Below are 20,027 nucleotides of genomic sequence, written 5' to 3'. Positions count from 1 at the left end.
CACCATCCCGCTGCTGCTCCCCCACGGTGTTCCCGAGTGCCTTCCCTGACCATCGCAGATGCTTCTGGAACGCTCTTAAGACCCCCTCCCTCCCCGCGGAGGACTTGGGACTGAGTGTCTTTGTTCCGCGAGCACAGGGATGGGGACGTGTGAGTTGGGACAGAGGTTCTCTGTCCCTGTGAGGTGGGGGGGGTGCAGAGCCCACTATGCTAATGAAAGTGAAAAGGGACCCAGGAGGCCATGGTGGGGGGAGGGCTGGACAAGAAATTTGCCCAAAGCCCAGGGCAAGTTAGTGGCAGAGCCCAGGTGCACGTCCTTTCTGAGTTGCCTCCTGAAAGTGCAGCCTGGAGGGGGAAGTGGCTGTATGTCACTGTCCCCCCAGGGGCTTGGGGTCAGTAATACAGGAAGAGGGAAAAAACCTCAAAGGTCAACCTACAGAGAGTCAAGATGTTTTTGCAAGAATAAGTTTAAAAGCAGAACCTGTGATGGTGTAACTCACCACGGTTGTGAAGATGTCATAGGAAATTCTCTTCGCTCTCACACCGAGAGCGTAAGTGACAGTAAGAGGGGACGGGAGTGGCGGGATCTTGACGACTTGGAGTAAGAACAAAAGCTCTCACTGGCCGCCCGCTGTGGCCAGAGATCCTGCTGGGCTCTTTTCTTGCCTTGCCTCCTGTCATCCCGCAAGGTAGGGACAGATGAGAAACCAAGGTACAGGGAGCTTAGCTCGCCTGCCCAAGGTGACACAGTTAGCAGTCAGCCCAGGGGAGTCAGTCCAGCACCGTCTCCTGAACTCTGCCTACCTGCTGTTCTCTGCCCCCAGCCCAGGGAAAGAAGAATCACAAGTGAGACCTATGGAGTGAGGGTCTCTGACGTCCCACCGATCCCTGGTACCCTGCTCGTCTTCCTGTTTTCACATGCATTTCACCTTTACTCTGTCTCCCCCGCTTAAGGCCACTGAATAATGCTTTTGTTTTTCCTTTCTCTTTTTTTGTTTTTTGAAACAGGGCCTCCAGACTAGCCTCGAACCTGTGATCTCCTGCCTCAGCCTTTCCACATTCTGGGATTACAGGAATGCCCCACTATGCCCAGCCCCACTGAATAATTCCTCCTTTTTATGTCCAGTCCCTCCCCGGGGAGAGGGTTAAGGGATCCTTGGCTGAGACGGGACTAGCAAAGCTTGAGGGGCTGCGAGGCCTAGGAGGGGCCTCGGTCAGGGCCATGGGGCAGGCCAGACATGGTCCCGGGCAGCCGCTCACAGTGTTTGCTGCCTGTCTGCAGGGACAAGGCCCGGGTGGTCAGCAGGCTGCGAGGTCTGAGACGTGGAGCATCAGTGTAGCAGGTATGTGTGAGAAAGACCCAGCTTCCACCGCCTCCTAAGTTCACAGTGCAAGGCACACATGGACGTAAAAACTGATCGGTAAAACCGCGCTCGGTCCTAATAAGAAAATGAATGAAGGAAAGAGACTTTCCAGAACAGAGGGTGGCTGCAGTGTCGGGCAACAGCAAGCGGTCACCCAGGCAGAGGCAGCCAGGCTCACCAGGCTCTGCCCCAGCTTTGCCAGGAAGTGCTTGGGAGGCGGCCATGGGGAGAAAGGAAGAGGCAGAGGAATCTGTCCTTGAACTTGCGTTGGAGAGGAGGAGCAGGCTCGGTGGCAGAGTGTGTTTATGGAACGCCTAGCAGGAACTGGGGAGAAGAGACCCACGGCGGTGGCGATGCCACGCGGCCCAGTGCTGGACAGCAAGGGAGGGGCCGTGACTGAGGCCAGAGGCTGCTGTTGCAATGCTGTAGCCAAACCAAGATTAAAGAAAGTCATCTTGTTGCTGGGCACCAGTGACTCACGCCTGTAATCCTAGCTGCCTCCTAGGAGGCAGAGATCAGGAGGATCAAGGTTTGAAGCCAGCCCCTATCTCGAAAAAACCCATCACAAAAAAAGGGCTGGTGGAGTGGCTGAAGGTGTAGCCCCTGAGTTCAAGCCCCAGTACTGCCAAAACCAACCAACCAAACAAACAAAAAGGGTCTGGTGAGCTTCTGTGGGTCCCCAGGCAGTACTGAATTCTAGTTTTCCAAATATAACATGGTGACATCTCAAACTCTGCTTCTTCTCGCTGCAGGACGCCATCCCCCCAGCACCGTGACATGTCCCTTCACTGTTCTGCCGCCCCAAGGACATAATTATGGCTTTCTCCTCCTGAAAGTGGCTGTCACAGAAGAGCCAGGCAGAAAAGGAGCGGCCAGTGGGTGGAGCACCAATTATTCCTGTAAGTTTGGGACTGGTCTTTGCAGCTGCCCTGTCTTCCATCTCACGCTTACATCTACTTGCTCGACATTCTGTCACACAGACTGCCAGGCCTCGGCATGTCTGTTCTTTTTATGAAGGCCTGGAGTAGTGGAAAAAAAAAAAAAAAAGAGCACAGGATAAAACTCAATTCAGGAAGCTGTGTGACTTTAGGTCAGTCACTTGGCCTCTCTGGGCCAAGAAATGACCATTTTCCCCTGCTTTCTCACAGGCACAGGTTATTGCGAGGGGCAAATGAGGTCACGAGGAGGAGTGTCGGGACACTCTGAAAGCAGGGAACCCTGCTCAAGTGGAAGAGATGAAAACTGTCAAGCAGCTCTGTCTCCCTACATTTGTGTCAGTTCCCCCTCCCCGGCCCTCTTTGAAGAGACCCCTTTGCACAGTTCCCGTGCTGTATTCCAGGGAGCACGCACTCAGACGGAACCCTGGGGTCCCTGGCTGTGTGTGGACAGTTTTAGAGCTGCCTCTACACAGGTCTTAGCTGGGTTTTTTTTTTCCCCCCTTTGGGTGGGACTGGGATTTGAACTCAGGACTTCACGCTTGCAAAGCAAGTGCTCTAATTTGATCCCCACCTCCAGTCCATTTTGCTCTGGTTATTTTGGAGATGGGATCTCAAGCTATTTGCCTGGGCTAGCCTCGAACCTTGGTCCTCCCAATCTCAGCCTCCCAAGTAGCTGGGATTACAGGCGTGAGCCACCAGCTCCCTGCTTGGTTGGTGGTTCTTGCCAGAAGGACAAAATGAAGGATGGCTCAAACTCTGAGGCTTTATCAAGGGCGAACAGAACAGCCTGTCCTGGGCTCCTGCTTGGGGGAGCTGGGAACTGTCCCCTGGACGCTCGGGCACACCTTTGGACTAGAGTTTGGAGGCTGGGTCAGCTGCCATCTGCCTCCCTCGGCTGGGCTCCTCCAGCGCCACATGACGGGTCCCGTGGCAGAGCCTGGCCTCCAGGGCCAGCGAACAATGAGAACCAAGCTCTGGGAGCTGTCAAAAGCCAGGTGACCTCTCACACCTGGAAAGTCACCTCCCCTGCTCGGGAGGGGACTGCACAGAAAGGTGCCGGCTCTCCCCCTCAGAGAGGGACCCAAAATAAGGCACCAAGGGCCAGCCAGGCCCTGTCCCGGGGGACCTGGGTCCTCTGGGTGGCTGGTGGCCCATGGGGTTTGGCAGGGTGGTGAACCTGGAGGGCTGTTCAGGGGCCGGAAGAGGGGTGGCTGGTGCCCCTCGAATGCCCGCTGGCTCCCTGTGTACCCCACCCTCACCCTCTTGGCACAGCCCTGAGCCCCCCACGGCTGTCCTCCCAGGAGCCCCAGGCTCCAGATGGCCTGACACACGGGGCTTGGCCAGAAAAGAGACAGGACCTGTCTGAGCGCACTGTGGGCGCCCTGTGCACACTTGTAAGACCGGAAGTACCTCTCGAAACCCTCAGAAAAATAAAAGCCTGGGACAGGTATGGTGGACGCCGCATCTAGAAATTCTGTCACTTGCCCATGGCTACAAAGTGGCCGAGGCAGAATTCAAACCCAGGTTTGCCAGCCTCCGAAGTCCATGCTCTCAGCCCCTCGGCTTTCCTGCGCACCCCCGTAGCTTCTTTATCACCTCCCTCATTCTAAACACCATACTTCTGCTGATACAACCTGCAGTTCAAGTCATTCCATTGCCAGAGGGTAGCGGAAAGAGAGAAACATGCAGAATGTAGTTCCCTGATTGCCACTTTGGCCCAGTTGGAAGGAGATGTCTTATTAGAAACTCTTGGTGACCGGAGGAATTCAGACAACGCGTGGCATTGCAGCCGGAGGTGGCCCTCACTGCTGGAGGCCTGTGTAAGACATCTTCACAGACGTTGGGGACAGAGGGAAGCAAAAAGGACACTGGGAAAGATGTGGGAAAGAGATAAGGGGCTCCGGGGAGGGTTGAGACCTGCTAGACACCAAGAGACGCAGGGGACTCGGCTTTCCAGCAGCTGGGACAGGGATGATTCAGCTGCACAGTCATCCTGAAAGCTTTTTTGGATCAAATATGGAAACTAGGCTCTGGCCCCTAAAACTGGGTGGGGAGTCCCTGTTAATTCCTTCACAGAGGCAACGTGACAGAATCAGTGTACTTGGGCTGAGCATATCACAAGCACTTTGTTTTTTGGTAGTACTGGGTTTTGAACTCGGGACCTCATACTTGCTAGAAAGGCGCTCTACTGCTTGAGCCACCCCACCAACCCTGTTTTTGTGATGGGCTTTTTTCGAGCTAGGGTCTCGAGAACTATTCGTCCAGGCTGGCTTTGAACCACGAGCCTCTGGGGTTACAGGAGTGAGCCACAGTGCCCGGCTGCAAGCACTTTTACATGTCTTCCCGACCTCCCCCCAGGGAGCCACTGCCATCTTTACGATTCCATTTTCCAGATGAGGAAACTGAGACTCTAGAAGGTAAGAAACACGCCCAAGGTCCCCCAACGGGACACCACCGGGCCAGGATCGTAACTCAGACATCCGCTGTCCTCCAATCCGTGCCTGGGCGCAAGAGTTCAGAGCAAAGGGAAGCTCAGTGAAGGACCCCACTCGGCAGGTTTGCAAAGTGAGCTTTGGAGAAGCCTGGGTCCAGCCGGAGGAAGGGATTTGAACTTGATCTTGGCGGTAGCCGGGAGCCACTGAAGGCCCTTGAGCAGGGGCGTTGCTCTGACAGCATCACAGGCTGCAGTGGAGACGAAGGGTCCAGAGCAGGCGTGTGGAAGCGAAGCTAGGACAGGGAACAGCAGGAAGGCAGTCAGCGTTCAGACCGTGACCGAGCGGCGTATTTTCTTTGTCCTTGGGGCCGGCTGGAGTTTGCCCTTGGCAAGTCACTCTATGAATTCCAGCTCGTCAGGCCAAGGCCCGGATGAAGAGAGAAAGACGAGCTTGACGTGCCACCGAGCAGGGGAACGGGCTCAGTCTCCGCGGCCACCCCCGTCCACGAGCTGTGTTGCCCTGGGCAAGACGCTTAACCTCTCTGAGCCCCTGGCCACCTTCATGAAGTGGACAGCAGCACCCACCTCGCAACGAGGACCCAGTGACCCCGAGTGGCTCGGAGCAGCTGGCCCAGGCCGGGCCCGGGTCGGCGCCCAGAGAAGGCAGCTATTTTGGTGCTCGTGATCCGCGTGGGCCGGCGACACGCCCGGGGCCAGCGCGTCTGTCCTCTGCTGCTACGCAAAGCTGCTCCCCTGACCTCGCCTCGCCCAGGGAACTGGCGTTCTGCCCCGCTCTGCTCAGGTGCTTAAAATTCACTGATTCTTGTCCTTCCTCAGAGGGAAGGACAGTCCTGTCCCTTGTTTTTGGAAGGGCTGACTGTCACAGCCATGGAGCCTGTGTCTTTTTAACAACCCACAGGCAAAAGTAGTGACATGTTCTGTGCGACTCCCACGAGAAGCAAGAGGCAAAAATCAGTGATGATTCCCAGCAGGGTAATTACTTGAGGATCTTTTTTCTCTTCTGGTGGCACTGGGGTTTGAACTCAGGGCCTCACACTTGCTAAGCAGGTGCTCTTATCTCTTGAGCTACTCTGCCAGCCCTTTGTTGTGATGGGTTTTTTTGAGATAGGGTCTCGAGAACTATTTTGCCAGGGCTGACTTTGATCCCTCGATTTTTTTGCTCTCTGCCTCCTGAGTAGCTGGGATTACAGGTATGAGCTACCAGCACTCAGCTTGTTTTTTCTATTTTTTTTTTTAGGAAAAAAGGAATTTACACATTCGATTTCTGAAAAAAAAGAAATCAGCCAGGCACTGGTGGCTCATGCCTGTAATCCCAGCTACTCAGGAGGCAGAGATCAGGAGGATGTTGGTTAGAGGCAGGGGATTAGTGAGACCCCATCTCAACCAATAAAAGCTGGATCGGTGATGTGCACCTGTCATCCCAGCTACACAGGAAGTGTGAATAGGAGGAGGACCATGGTCCAGTTCAGCCCATGCAAGAAGCAAGACCCTTTCTCAAAAATAACCAGAGCAAAAAGGGCTGGAGACATGGTTCAAGTGGTAGAGCGGGCGCCCACCTGGCAAGCACAGGCCCTGAGTTCAAAAGATGCAGGCTGTTGTGGTTTGGATGTGAAGTGACTCGTGTTGAGAGTTTGGTCCCCAGTGCGAATTCAGAGCTGAGGTCTCTGGGAAGTGACCGGATGAATCCATTGATTAATGGAAGAAACGACTGTGGGGAGGAGGAAGTGACTTACTGGGGGCGGAGCCTTTGAAGGGTGCAGCTCGTCCCCGTCCTCTTCCCTTGTCCCTGTCACCCTCCGGGATGCCGTGGGCCCCCTTCTGCCATGATGCTCTGCCTCACCACAGGCCCGGGAACAATTGAACCAGCCCACCATGGTCTGAAGCCTCTGAAACCATAAGCCACAATAAATCCTCCCTCCCTGAAACTGCTGTCTGTTTGTTGTTGTTTTGCAGTACTGGGGTTTGAACTCAGGGCCATTCCACCAGCCCTTTTTTTTTTTTTTTTTTTTTTTTTTGTGGGTCTTGCAAACTATTTGCCTGGGCTGGCTTCAAACTGTGATCCTTCTGATCCCTTCTTCCTGAGTAGCTGGAATTACAGGCATGAGCTGCTGCGCCCAGCCTTCCTCTGGTATCTTGTCACATGGATAGAAAGTGACTAACATGCCGTAAGTGATTTTGTGGGTCAGCTTTGTTGACTGTTTTCCTCTGCAAACATTTATCTTCACCATTTTTTTACTGAAAAATTTTTTTTATATAAAATATTCTTTTTTTGACTCCAGAAGGGAGCAGATGCTGGAGAAGTCCCCCTTGCCTGCCCTGACTCCCACAGGGACCTCTCACAAGAGGAAGCCCCTGTGCCCCTTTTCCAGAGTGCTGTCCCAGTATTTTCAAGGGGACATGCCAGCCCCACCTCCAGGTGGCTTTTGGCCCAGGAGGGTCAGTGTGGGGGTGAGGACAGGAAAGAAGTCCCAGGGGTTATCACTTTGGAAAGAGGCCAGGGGCTTGGTGGCAGAGTGGCCCAGGAAGGACAGTCCTGGAGCCCACCTGGGGTGTCCCCTCACTGTGTCCTGTTTGTTCTTTTGGCCCACAATCCTGTGTTCCTGTCACTCCTTAAGGAAAAGTCCTGTTCCAGCTCCCCCGTCCCACCCACCCTGTTCCCAGTCGTGACTGTTTGCAATCTGTGGATTAGAGGGTTCAGTGTTTATAATTATTATTATTATGTAAATTTTGGCTTTCTGAGGTGACCCTGGTGTGGTGGGTCCACTGGCTCCCCCCTCACACCCCTTTGCTGTCCAGGAGACAGTGGTCTGGGGCCACTGGTTGGGTCCCCAAACTCTGGGGTGGGTCCTGTGGCCCCTCCCCTCTCCCCACTAGGGCATGGCTTCTGTCCTGAGCACCCTGGTGTCAGTCTGTCTGTGCTTTCACTCTGGGGACCCCCAGTGAGCGGGCAAGATGGGGTGAAGATTCTGCCTCAGCTGCTGGGGGAGGCGAGGCACCAGCCCTTTCCTGGTCACTTTGTCCCCACTGTCCCAAGTACGGAAGGCTGGCTGAGTCCTCTCCAGGCCTCTCCCGCCCCTCCCACCCAGCTCTGCTTAGCACTGGGATTACCCAGAATGGACTTGTGCTGGAGCGTCCAGCAGAGGACAGGTGGCCAGTCCCCTGCCCAAGGCTCCTGGTCCCTCCCCCAGCAGACAACACTTTCCTGTCCCTTCCTTTTGTATTTAAAACAATGCGCTGTGATAAATCCTGAGAACGATGTTTTAAAACAAGAATTTTTTTATGGGACGGGGATTTGAACTCAGGGCTTCACCCTTGCAAAGCAGGCACTCAATAGCTTAAGTCACACCTCCAGTCCATTTTTGCTTTTTTTTTTTTTTTTTTTTTTGGAGATGGGGTCTCACAAACTATTTGCCTGGGCTGGACTTGAACTGCAATCCTTCTAATTTCAGCCTCCCAAGTAGCTAGGATGACAGGCCCGAGCCTCTGGCACCCAGCTATAAAATATTCTCTTTGATTAGAAGATCAAGATGAGATCTGCTTGTGACACCATATAGTGGGACCTTCTGGCATGGAAAGTGTAGAAGTGAGACCAAAGCACCCGCTTGGCTCCTTTCTGGGTTCAGCTCACGAGCTAACACTGACCAGGCTGCTGGCTTAGCCAAGGGAGAAGCAGGCTTTGATTGACTTGCTGATGGACTGGTAACTTTCCATAGACATGGCCACCATTTCAAAAGATGTTTTTCTTGTGTACAGATACCCTGGCCTTGGACTTGGCAGGCTATCGGGTGGTGACTTAACCCAGGAACTGCTGAGTTCCTCCTTGTCTTGCACAAACATCCTGGCTTCGTGGTGTGGTCTGGGCTTCACGATAAGGCTATCATGTGCGTGTGAGTGGCCAAGAAAAAGCCCAAGGGTGGGGTAGAAGAAACACGTGCCAGCTGCAGCGGGCAATAGGCCAAGTTAACCCATCCTCTACCTGTAGGATCCAGTGAAGAGTCAGTGTTTTAGCAAAAATGCCCTTCACGGTTCTATGAAGTCACCCAGGCAACTTGTCACAACCCACACGTCAGCTGTGTTAACGTACTGCTCAGCTGTGTGACCTCCAAAATTAGTGATTTTTAAGTCACCTAAGAGCAAATGCCTGCTGTGACTTTGCTCTGACAGACTGCCTGACAACTCGGGTGACCCCTGGGGCTTTCCAAGGGCATTTTACAGGATAAAGATTGTTCCTCAGTTACAATTTCCCCTTGTCTCTGTTTGTCACCTGTGTGGCCATCACAATGCACTGTCTTAGCACACTGTTTTAGCATGGCTTAGACATACAGGGCTCTGAGTCTGCAAATATTCTGGCCTTGTGACCTACTCTGACATTTTATGGTGAAGCTATTGAAGGCATGCTTTTTTGTCGTTGTTTTATGGGACTGGGATTTGAACTCAGGGCTTTGCACTTGCAAAGCAGGCACTCTATCACTTGAGCCCCACAGTGGCCCTCCAGTACATTTTGCTCTGGTTCTTTTGGAGATGAGGTCTCAAGAACTATTTCCCTGGGCTGGCCTTGAACTACAATCCTCCCAACGTCAGCCTCCCAAGTAGCTGGGATTACAGGTGTGAGCCACAGCACCGAGCCATTTTGTCTTTTTATTATTAGTGAAACTGAACATATTTTCATGCCTGTGGTCATTTGTATTTCCTGTGTGGAATGCCTGCTCACTCATTTGCCCTACCTTTTATTCAGTTCTTCCTGTTTTTGTTTGGTTTCAGTGCTGGGAGCAAACACAGAGCCTAATGCAATGCTAGGCCAGGCTGTCTCACTGAGCTGCACCCCAAGCCCTAACCGTACACATCTGAAAGACTGCTTCCTCTGATAGTGAGCTTGATGCTGTGGCCTGGGTGTTTTTGCCCCCCCCCAAAAAATTCATACATTAAAACCTAATCTTCAGTGTGGCGCTATTCGGAGGTGAGGTTTTGGGAGGTGGTTATGTCACATAGGTAGTGCTGTCCAAGTGGGTTAGTGAAAGAGACCATGGAGAGGGGACTTGTCCCTTCCACCCTGTGAGGACACAGTAAGGGATGGTCCTTCTCAGGCACCAAATCTGCTGGTGCCTTGATTTTGGTCTTCCAAGGCTGCAAAAAAAAAAGTATGTCTGTTGTTTATAAGTTACTGTTTATGGTGCTTTGTCATGGCAAGCCTGAACCAACTAAGAGAGCTGGTATTTTGCTGTACCTGTTGGATATTTTCTTCCACTTGAAAAATGGTTTTAAGCCAGGTATGGTGGTGCAGGTTTGTAATCCCAGTAGTGGGGAGGCTGAGGCTGAGGCTGAGGCATGAAACCGTTTCAAGCGTGCACACACACAAGGGGTTTTTTTTTCTTATTTTTAAAAGTACTGGGGCTGAACTCAGGGTCTACACCTTGAGCCACTCCACCAGCCCTTTTTTGTGATGGGTTTTTTCAAGATAGGGTCTCATGAACAATTTGCCTGGGCTGGCTTAGAACCGTGATCCTCCTGATCTCTGCCTTGTGAGTAGCTGGGATTGCGGGCGTGAGCCACCGATCGGCTCACGAAGGTTTTTAATGTCAACACTGTGGTTAAGTACGTCTTGTGGACATGCGGTTTTTTGTGGCAGGGATTTGCTAGAAGTGGAATTTGGGGGTTAAAGGAACGCACACCGAGGTGCTTTGTGTTTTGCTTTTGCAGTGCTGGGGGTAGAACCGTGGGCCTCAGGCAAGCCCTCTATCAGTGCGTAAGATGCCCTTCAGGAAGATGGTACCACCCGGCCCGCTCCTGCCAGCAGCACGGATGTGCCATTCACTCATGCTCTCCACGAGGTTGGCCGATTTGATGTGTGAGCTACCTAGGGTTACCACGATGGAGTGTCACACACCACACTGGGTGACTGACAGCAACAGAAACGTGTTCTCTCACAGTTCTGGGATGGAGAAGGCCAAAATCACTGTGCCCATCCTCTCTCTGAAGTCATAGGGGAAGAACCCTTCCTTGCTTCTGGCAAGTGCTGGCCCATGGTGACCATGACAGCATAACTCCATGCGCCGTCTTCATCTTCACAGTGGCCTTCATGGTTGTGTCTTTACGAGGTTTTCTTAAAGGTCACAAGTCGTTGGATATAGGGTCTTCCTTGATAGTATTCTCAGCTCAACTACTTTTATCTACAACGACCCTATTTCAGAAAGGTGGCATTCTGAGCTTCTAGAGACGGGATCGTACTCAAGGGTTTACGATTACTTTAGAGTTCAGCTTTACGGAAAGGAAAGGCACACACGTAATTAGGGCGACCCAGAAACGGTAGTGACAAATACCAGTGCATCCTAACTGCAGGCTGGTAATGACAATCCTTGATCCTTGGCTGTCGAGTCTGGAAATGTGCCCCGCACAAAGCTCGTCATCCCGTACTGTAGAATGACACAGTCACTCCAGAACGTCCCTGTAGAGTGACAGAGCTACTCCAGAATAGCCCTGTAGAATGACCCAGAATGACTCCAGAAGGCTCCTGTAAAATGAGACAGAGCCACTTCAGATTGTCACAGTAGATGACGCAAGCCATTCCAGAATGTCCCTGTGTGGCGCAAGCCATTCCAGAATGTGCCACAGATTGATGCAGAATCACACAGAATTTCCCTGTAGAATGACGCAGAGCCGCTAAGGAAAGTCCCTGCAGAATGAATCAGCACCACTCCACAACGTCCCCTGCACAGTGACCCAGAGCCACTCCAGAATGCCTCTGTAGAATGACAAAAAGCCACTCAGGTCCATGTAGAATGACAGAGCCACTTCAGAATGTCTGAGTGACGCACAGCCACACAGAATTTCCCTGTAGAATGACGCAGAATCACTCGAGACTCCAGAATGTCACTGTAGAATGACACAGAGCCACTCCAGAACGCCCCTTGTTCTACTGCTTGTTCCCATTGCCTCACGAGGGAGAAATCTAAGTGCAGTCCTCACCTCCAGAATCGTCTACACGATGCTTAAATCGCTGTTTTGTTTGCTTCTTTGAGACAAGGTCTCACTATGGGGCCAAGCTGGCCTTGAACTGTCGATCCTACTGTGCACAGCCCGAGTGCTGGGGTTACAGGTAAGCATTGCCACACCTGGCTGAAATTAGTCTCAGTCTTAGGGAGGGAGGAAGGGGGGAGGGGAAGGAGGAGGGGAAGAGGGAGGAAGGGAAGGGGGAGGGAGGGAGAAAAGGGAGGAGTGTCTTATACTAGACTCTCATTGACTGCAGACCTGACTTGACCCCCACAGCAGTTCCTTTAGCAGGACCTAATTTCTCAGGTGTCAACTTCAGGAAGCTACACTTCCGGAAGAGAAACCGGGTGACGTCTAGGGTCTCTCCTACTTCTGCAGGACCTGAGCCCCCCGCCACCAGAGAACGCTGGATGATTTGCTCTCTAGCTAAATCGCATTGGGTTTTAGGGCAGAGACAGCAGGCAGGTGAGTCACTTACCTTCCCAGCTATGAAACGGGGTTGCCCTACATCTGCTCAGTGGACAGCCTGTCCACTGTAGCCCAGGCAGGTTGCCAGGTTCCCAAGGTCATTTGTTCAAGGGCTCGGCCCATAGCATCAGTTTCTGTCTCACTCAACAGCTTCCAATCGAATGGCCCACTGCTACCATGTTTTTTGTTTTCGTTTTCCCACGGTACTGGGACTTGAACTCGGGGCCTCACACACGCTAGGCAGGCACTGTACCAGTTGAGCCACGCCCCCAGCTCCACAGTGAGGTTTTTATGAGACAGAGCTGTGGCTCCTTTGCTCGACGGTTTTAGCACCTATTCGCTTCAATTTTGGCAAAATCTAGGTTATATCGCCAGGTCCTGAGTGATCTTGTCCCGTGTCATTCCCACCTTCGATCCCCTTCAGCCATTCCTCAAACACAGCAACTGTTCTCCCCATGGAGGGGCCTTCAGACCTGGGACCCCCTGTGCTCTACCTCAGTGCTGGGTGTTAAGTGGCTGAGCTTTCAGCAGCTTCAGATCCCCGCTCTCCCCAGGCTTCCCTCATCCACCCCGGCACTAGTCTGGTCCCCAGTAAGAATATCTCCTGGGACTGGTAGAGTGGCTCGAGCATTAAGAGCCTGCCTAGCAAATGTAAGGCCCTGAGTTCAAATTCCAGTGCTGCCCAAAAAAAAGGTCTCCTGTAGGAGTTCAAACCCCACAAACTATTTTCCACCAATTGCTCTACTAGCAATGGCTTCACAAGCATTTGTTAAACGAGCAGACTACGTTCCTTGAATTCCTCTTCTTTACTTCCCTTCTGTTCCAGCCTTCCAGCAGAATGCTTGGGTTTTCTGGGTCCTCGGAACATGTCTCTCTACCAGCAGTTTCTTCCACATGCCAGGATCTGGTGGTGCGAACTGCATTAGAACGCCTTTAAAACTCACAAAAAACACCGATGAAATAGGTACTTCTATCACCCCCATTTTACGGATGAGTAAACTGAGGTGCAGCAAGGTCCAGTGCTTGCCCCTGGTCTACCCAGCTAGAACTGCTGGACTGAGGATTCAAATACACCAAAAAAAGCATCCTAACAAAATGAGCTCATCCAAATGGAACCCTGGCAGGAGGCTGTGGCCCAGAGAGGTACAGCAGCTTATCAAGTCACCTCAGTAAGTTCAAAGGCAGGAAGAGACCAGAGCCTGAGGGAGGGATTAGCAAGACTCCCAGGCCAGTGTTTCCCCCCGAGCTGAGGCTACAGTACTTCCCCAGGGCCTAAGAGGATAAACCTGTCTCTGTGTGATTTAAGAATGGAAGCCAGACACAATGGCTCAACCCTGTAATTCTAGCTACTTGGGAGGCAGAGATTAGAGAATCGAGATTTGACACCAGCGAGGGCAAAAAAATTAGCAAGACCCCATCTCAACCAATAAGAGCTGAGTACAGTGGCACACGCCTGACATCCTAGCTATGGGGGAAGCATAAACAGGATGCTCTAGGCAGGCCCGGGCATCAACATGAGACCCTAGTAGAAAAATACCTAAAGCAAAATGGGCTGGGGGCGTGGTTCAAGCGGTAGAGCCCCTGCCAAGCGAGTGCGAGGCCCTGAGTTCAAACCCCAGTGCCGTCACAAAAATAAATAAATAAATATGAATTACTGGCTTCAAGGCCAAAGTTGAAGGTGACATCGCCAACTCAGGCTCCTGTGTGGAAAAGCAGAATTCTTTGGACGTTAATAGAAACTTCCAAATGGGGGAGCCCGCCTGCCTGCAGTGTTTCCAGAGGGCTTTGACACAGGAGGAGCAGGCAGTGTTAACAGAGCACCCAGCACAAAGCAGGGCTCACAGGCAAAGACACCTCCAAAAAGGAGAACTATAGGCCAATCTCTTTAATGAACATTGATGCAAAAATCCTCAACAAAATAATGGCAAATCGAATTCAGCAACACATCAAAAAGATTATCCACCACGACCAGGTAGGCTTCATCCCAGGGATGCAGGGGTGGTTCAACATACAAAAATCAATAAACGTAATAAACCACATTAACAGAAGCAAAGACAAAAACCACTTGATCATCTCAATAGACGCAGAAAAAGCCTTTGATAAGATCCAACACCATTTCATGAGAAAAGCTCTAAGAAAACTAGGAATAGAAGGAAAGTTCCTCAACATTATAAAAGCTATATATGACAAACCTACAGCCAGCATTATACTTAACGGAGAAAAATTAAAACCGTTCCCTCTAAAATCAGGAACCAGACAAGGATGCCCACTATCTCCACTCCTATTCAACATAGTACTGGAATTCCTAGCCAGAGCAATTAGGCAAGAAGAAGGAATAAAAGGAATACAAATAGGTAAAGAAACTGTCAAAATATCCCTATTTGCAGACGACATGATCCTATACCTTAAAGACCCAAAAAACTCTACTCAGAAGCTTCTAGACATCATCAATAGCTATAGCAAAGTAGCAGGATATAAAATCAACATAGAAAAATCATTAGCATTTCTATACACTAACAATGAGCAAACTGAAAAAGAATGTATGAAAACAATTCCATTTACAATAGCCTCAAAAAAAATCAAATACCTAGGTGTAAACCTAACAAAAGATGTGAAAGACCTCTACAAGGAAAACTATACACTTCTGAAGAAAGAGATTGAGGAAGACTATAGAAAGTGGAGAGATCTCCCATGCTCATGGATTGGTAGAATCAACATAGTAAAAATGTCGATACTCCCCAAAGTAATCTACATGTTTAATGCAATTCCCATCAAAATTCCAATGACATTCATTAAAGAGATTGAAAAATCTACTGTGAAATTTATATGGAAACACAAGAGGCCACGAATAGCCAAGGCAATACTCAGTCAAAAGAACAATGCAGGAGGTATCACAATACCTGACTTCAAACTATATTACAAAGCAATAACAATAAAAACAGCATGGTACTGGCACAAAAACAGACATGAAGACCAGTGGAACAGAATAGAGGATCCAGATATGAAGCCACACAACTATGAGCAACTTATCTTTGACAAAGGAGCTAAAAATATACGATGGAGAAATAGCAGCCTCTTCAACAAAAACTGCTGGGAAAACTGGTTAGCAGTCTGCAAAAAACTGAAACTAGATCCATGTATATCACCCTATACCAAGATTAACTCAAAATGGATCAAGGATCTTAATATCAGACCCCAAACTCTTAAGTTGATACAAGAAAGAGTAGGAAATACTCTGGAGTTAGTAGGTATAGGTAAAAACTTTCTCAATGAAACCCCAGCAGCACAGCAACTAAGAGATAGCATAGATAAATGGGACCTCATAAAACTAAAAAGCTTCTGTTCATCAAAAGAAATGGTCTCTAAACTGAAGAGAACACCCACAGAGTGGGAGAAAATATTTGCCAATTATACATCAGACAAAGGACTGATAACCAGAATATACAGGGAACTTAAAAAACTAAATTCTCCCAAAACTAATGAACCAATAAAGAAATGGGCATGTGAACCAAACAGAACTTTCTCAAAAGAAGAAATTCAAATGGCCAGAAAACACATGAAAAAATGCTCACCATCTCTAGCAATAAAGGAAATGCAAATTAAAACCACACTAAGATTCCACCTCACCCCTGTTAGAATAGCCATCATCAGCAACACCACCAACAACAGGTGTTGGCGAGGATGTGGGGAAAAAGGAACCCTTTTACACTGTTGGTGGGAATGTAGACTAGTACAACCACTCTGGAAAAAAATTTGGAGGCTACTTAAAAAGATGGACATCGATCTACCATTTGATCCAGCAATACCACTCTTGGGGATACCCAAAAGACTGTTACTCCAGAGGCACCTGCACACCCATGTTTATTGCGGCACTATTCACAATAGCCAAGTTATGGAAACAGCCAAGATGTCCCAGCACTGACGAATGGATTAAGAAAATGTGGTATCTATACACAATGGAATTTTATGCAGCCATGAAGAAGAACGAAATGTTATCATTCGCTGGTAAATGGATGGAATTGGAGAACATCATTCTGAGTGAGGTTAGCCTGGCTCAAAAGACCAAAAATCGTATGTTCTCCCTCATATGTGGACATTAGATCAAGGGCAAACACAACAAGGGGACTGGACTATGAGCACATGATAAAAGCGAGAGCACACAAGGGAGGGGTGAGGATAGGTAAGACACCTAAAAAACTAGCTAGCATTTGTTGCCCTTAACGCAGAGAAACTAAAACAGATACCTTAAAGCAACTGAGGCCAATAGGAAAAGGGGACCAGGAACTAGAGAAAAGGTTAGATCAAAAAGAATTAACCTAGAAGGTAACACACACACACAGGAAATCAATGTGAGTCAATGCCCTGTATAGCTATCCTTATCTCAACCAGCAAAACCCCTTGTTCCTTCCTATTATTGCTTATACTCTCTCTACAACAAAATTAGAGATAAGGGCAAAATAGTTTCTGCTGGGTATTGAGGGGGGGGAGCGGGAGGGGGTGGATTGGGTGGTAAGGGAGGGGGTGGGGGCAGGGGGGAGAAATGAACCAAGCCTTGTATGCACATATGAATAATAAAAGAAAAATGAAAAAAAAAAAAAAAAAAAAAAAAACAAAGCAGGGCTCAAGAACAGTGTACATTTATTTGCTGATGACCCTCACTAAGCACACTTCAAACACAAGGTAAAGAAGGTAAAGAGTCTGTTTGTCACATGGAGCCATATTTTTGCCAACGGCTACAGGCGGTCCGTGCAGGGTGACTTGAAATCACCTCCAGCGGAGGCACCAGCTCTGGGTCCTTCTGGCTCCTCTGGGGCGGAGGCGAGGGTCTACTCCTTGTTCTCATACTTGTGTTTGATGTGCTTCCACAGCTTCTGCATTTAAAAGAAGGAACCACAACCTGTAACCCTGGCTGTCACATTTTACAGTCACTCCCACTGCCCAACTGAAACTCCCACTGAGAACAAGCCTGAGAAAAACCAGTGCTGCGCTCTCATTAAACACAGTTAGGGTTGGCAGTGGCTCAGGCAGTAGAGTGAATACTCATGCCCAAGAGCCCAACATGGTAGCAGAAACCTGTAATCTCAGCACTTAGAACATTTCAGGTCAGCCCGTCTCAACAACTCAGCCTAAGTTTCTCTCTAACCTCAGTCAACATGCTACCATTGCCCCGATGCTGGTGTCACTCTCTGCTGTATGTGGCAGTGACCACCCAGGCCAGCCCCCCAACCAGGCCTCCAGCCCCCCCCACCGCTATCCAGTCAGCTTGCTGCTATTCCCGTGGGTCACATGTGACAGATGGGGAGTTGGATGTTTACTGGGTGACATACTTCAACAAGCCAGACAGAGATGCCTAGAAATTGTGTAAAGGGAAGAACATTCTTGGTTTTTGTTTTTTACAGTACTGGGGTTTGAACTCTGAGCCTACACCTTGGGCTACTCCACTAGTCCTTTTTTGTGAAGGGTTTTTTCAAGATGGGGGTCTCTCAAACTATTTGTCCAGGATGGCTTTGAACCTCGATCCTCCTGAGAAGCTGAGATTACAGGCATGAGCCACCGGTCCCTGGCTGAACACTCTTGTTGGCTGTGATCTGGTTCTAGAACGCAAAATCACTGATGCTGCTTTGCAGGAACGCAGACAGTTAAATGATTTTGCTAGTGCTGTTTGCATCTGAGAGGTCCTTAAGGACAAAACGGGACCTCATAAGGAACTCTACCCTATGTCATCCGGAAACAAAGACCAACTTTAAATGAACTGGAAATCCCCACTCCAAAGGAAAATGACCTTGACAAAGTGTGAACTCTGTGGATGGACTGCCCACAGATTTAGTGGTATTGCTACTTGACTGCAGTCACCTGGAAATGTTGGTGACATATCACCTTATTTGAACAAATTTTTCTTTATTGAGGTCAACCATGTAATGGTAACTTGGGCTTTAATAAAAGGGAAATGAGTTTGAACAGAAAAAAAACCCAAAAAACCCAAATGTTGTAAGTGGGAAGACACGGTCCTACTTTTATAGGAAATTCAGGTGGTTAAGGGATGGCTCCAAAGCATGCAATTATTAAGAAATACTGGAGACTCAAATGGTAGCAGGCCTGCCAAGCAAGCATAAGGCCGAGTTCAAACCCCAGTGCCACCATAAGTAAATTAAACCACCTAGGGACTGGAGGTGTGGTTCAACTGGTAGATGCCTGACTAGCAAGCATGAGGCTCTGAGTTCAAATCCAAATGCTGTCAAACAAAAACCAAACAACCTTTACCACACAGGTATTACTTCAGAGGTCCTAAGGGCACTGTCTCCAAAACACAAGCAAGCCGGACACCGGTGGTGCACACCTATAATCCTAGCCACTTGGGAGGCTGAGATCTGGAGAACTGTGGTTTGGTCAGCCCAGGCAAATAGTTCATGAGACCCCCCCCCACCTCCAAAATGGACTAAAGTGTGGCACAGACGGTAGAGCGCCTGCTTTGTGAATGCAAAGCCCTGAGTTCAAACCCCAGTCCCACCAAAAAAAAAAAAAAAATTCAAACCACAAGCGAATGGTGGAACAAGGCTATCTGTATCAGGCCTTTCCCAGTACGGCCATAATATAATGATACGAACATACACAGGAAATTAAAAAATTACTAAATACACAGAAGCAGGGCATGGTGGCACACACATGTAATCCCAGCTACGAAGGAGGCAGAGGCAGGAGGATCTCAGGTTCAAGGCCAGCCTGGGCAAAGCTGACAACACTCTGCCTCACAAAACAAACAAATAAAAAAGATGGGGACACGGCTCAATGACAGACAGCTTGCTTAGCATGCACAGACCCTGGGTTCAATACCTAGGATGGCCAAAAGAAAAAAACCAAAACCAAACACAAGCAACTAACAACGCAACTAACAGCACAGTGCCTGGGACAGGTGGAGCCTAAAAGGTGTCGCTAGAGGAAATTAAGACAAACAAAAGAAATAAAAGGCTTGCTCTCCCCTTCTTTATGCTTCTACTTCCTTCTGAGCAGCGCAGCCAGTGCTCTTTTTGGGGGTGCCATACCCAGCATGGAGGCGCCTTATCTGCATCCCCTGAAGTAGTTACTATGATCTCAATTTCACACATATAACTGACGCTCAGGGAGGTGAGGAAATGTGTTATTAAGTAGCAAATCCCAGTATTCCTAGCCAGGGCTCTTTGAGTTCACAGCCTCCTTAGTTATAAGGTCAGCCACAGGGTCGAAGATGTCCTTTCACGACTGGGGCCTGCTCAAGCATCGAAGTGGGATCTGTTGACCTCATTTAACCTTTTAGGAGTCACACCAGGCCAAGCGGACTGCTGGCGATCTCAAGAAAGAAGAGGCCCACGATTTACCCCGTTCCTCGGAAAGGCAGACTGAGTCCCGTCCCGCCTCCACTCCCACAGTCACCCCTCCCGTGGGCTCAAGGTCAGGATGGCCCAGGCCCTCACCCCCTCGTTGATGTGGTCGTAGATCGCATCCGCGCCTTGATCAAAAGCACGCTCGAAGAACAGAGCGCCCACAGCGATGGTGAGGGCGAAGGTGGAAGTCCTGCGGAACAGCAGGGAATACAATCTTGCAGTAAGAGTAGGGGCCGCCATGTTTCCTCGCTGCCGGACTCGCGCCACCGCGCATGCGCCGAGGCCGACGTCGTTCCCATAAGGCCTCGTCGTGCAATGCTTGATGGGATTTGTAGTTCTTCAGCTCTCTGGGCTTGTTTTGAACCACAGAGGTAACCACTAACCTGCATAGAAGAAAAAAACCTATCATAAGATTCCTAGCTTCACATCGCAAATTTGATAAGATTTATTATCCAGTT

At 49.8% G+C, this 20,027-nt stretch overlaps 2 protein-coding genes across 2 annotated transcripts; one reads left to right on the top strand and one right to left on the bottom strand.

Annotated features, from left to right (window-relative positions):
* Positions 1 to 646: 646 nt before the first annotated feature.
* LOC141418894 (uncharacterized) lies at positions 647 to 3,758 on the top strand. The gene is made up of 4 exons (XM_074061222.1): positions 647 to 688; positions 1,282 to 1,342; positions 2,116 to 2,262; positions 2,512 to 3,758. The coding sequence occupies exon 4, from the start codon at positions 2,535 to 2,537 to the stop codon at positions 3,474 to 3,476; it is 942 nt and encodes a 313-aa protein (XP_073917323.1). The 5' UTR covers positions 647 to 688; positions 1,282 to 1,342; positions 2,116 to 2,262; positions 2,512 to 2,534; the 3' UTR covers positions 3,477 to 3,758.
* A 13,074-nt stretch (positions 3,759 to 16,832) lies between these two features.
* Positions 16,833 to 19,857, bottom strand: Uqcr10 (ubiquinol-cytochrome c reductase, complex III subunit X). The gene is made up of 2 exons (XM_020156480.2): positions 19,660 to 19,857; positions 16,833 to 17,082 (listed from the first exon to the last, which is right to left on the bottom strand). The coding sequence occupies exons 1-2, from the start codon at positions 19,807 to 19,809 to the stop codon at positions 17,038 to 17,040; spliced, it is 195 nt and encodes a 64-aa protein (XP_020012069.1). The 5' UTR covers positions 19,810 to 19,857; the 3' UTR covers positions 16,833 to 17,037.
* Positions 19,858 to 20,027: the final 170 nt, after the last annotated feature.

This window comes from Castor canadensis, chromosome 18 (genome assembly GCF_047511655.1).
Source record: "Castor canadensis chromosome 18, mCasCan1.hap1v2, whole genome shotgun sequence".
NCBI lineage: Eukaryota > Metazoa > Chordata > Mammalia > Rodentia > Castoridae > Castor > Castor canadensis.
Note: the sequence above shows the minus strand (reverse complement) of the source record. Positions and strands in the feature narration are given on the sequence as shown.

Excerpts from the sequence above, each read along its gene's own strand:
- LOC141418894 (XM_074061222.1), top strand. The coding sequence starts at position 2,535 with ATGAGGTCACGAGGAGGAGTGTCGGGACACTCTGAAAGCAGGGAACCC.
- Uqcr10 (XM_020156480.2), bottom strand. The coding sequence starts at position 19,809 with ATGGCGGCCCCTACTCTTACTGCAAGATTGTATTCCCTGCTGTTCCGC. Across the intron at positions 17,083-19,659 it reads ACGACCACATCAACGAGGGG|AAGCTGTGGAAGCACATCAA; the intron begins GTGAGGGCCTGG and ends TTTTAAATGCAG.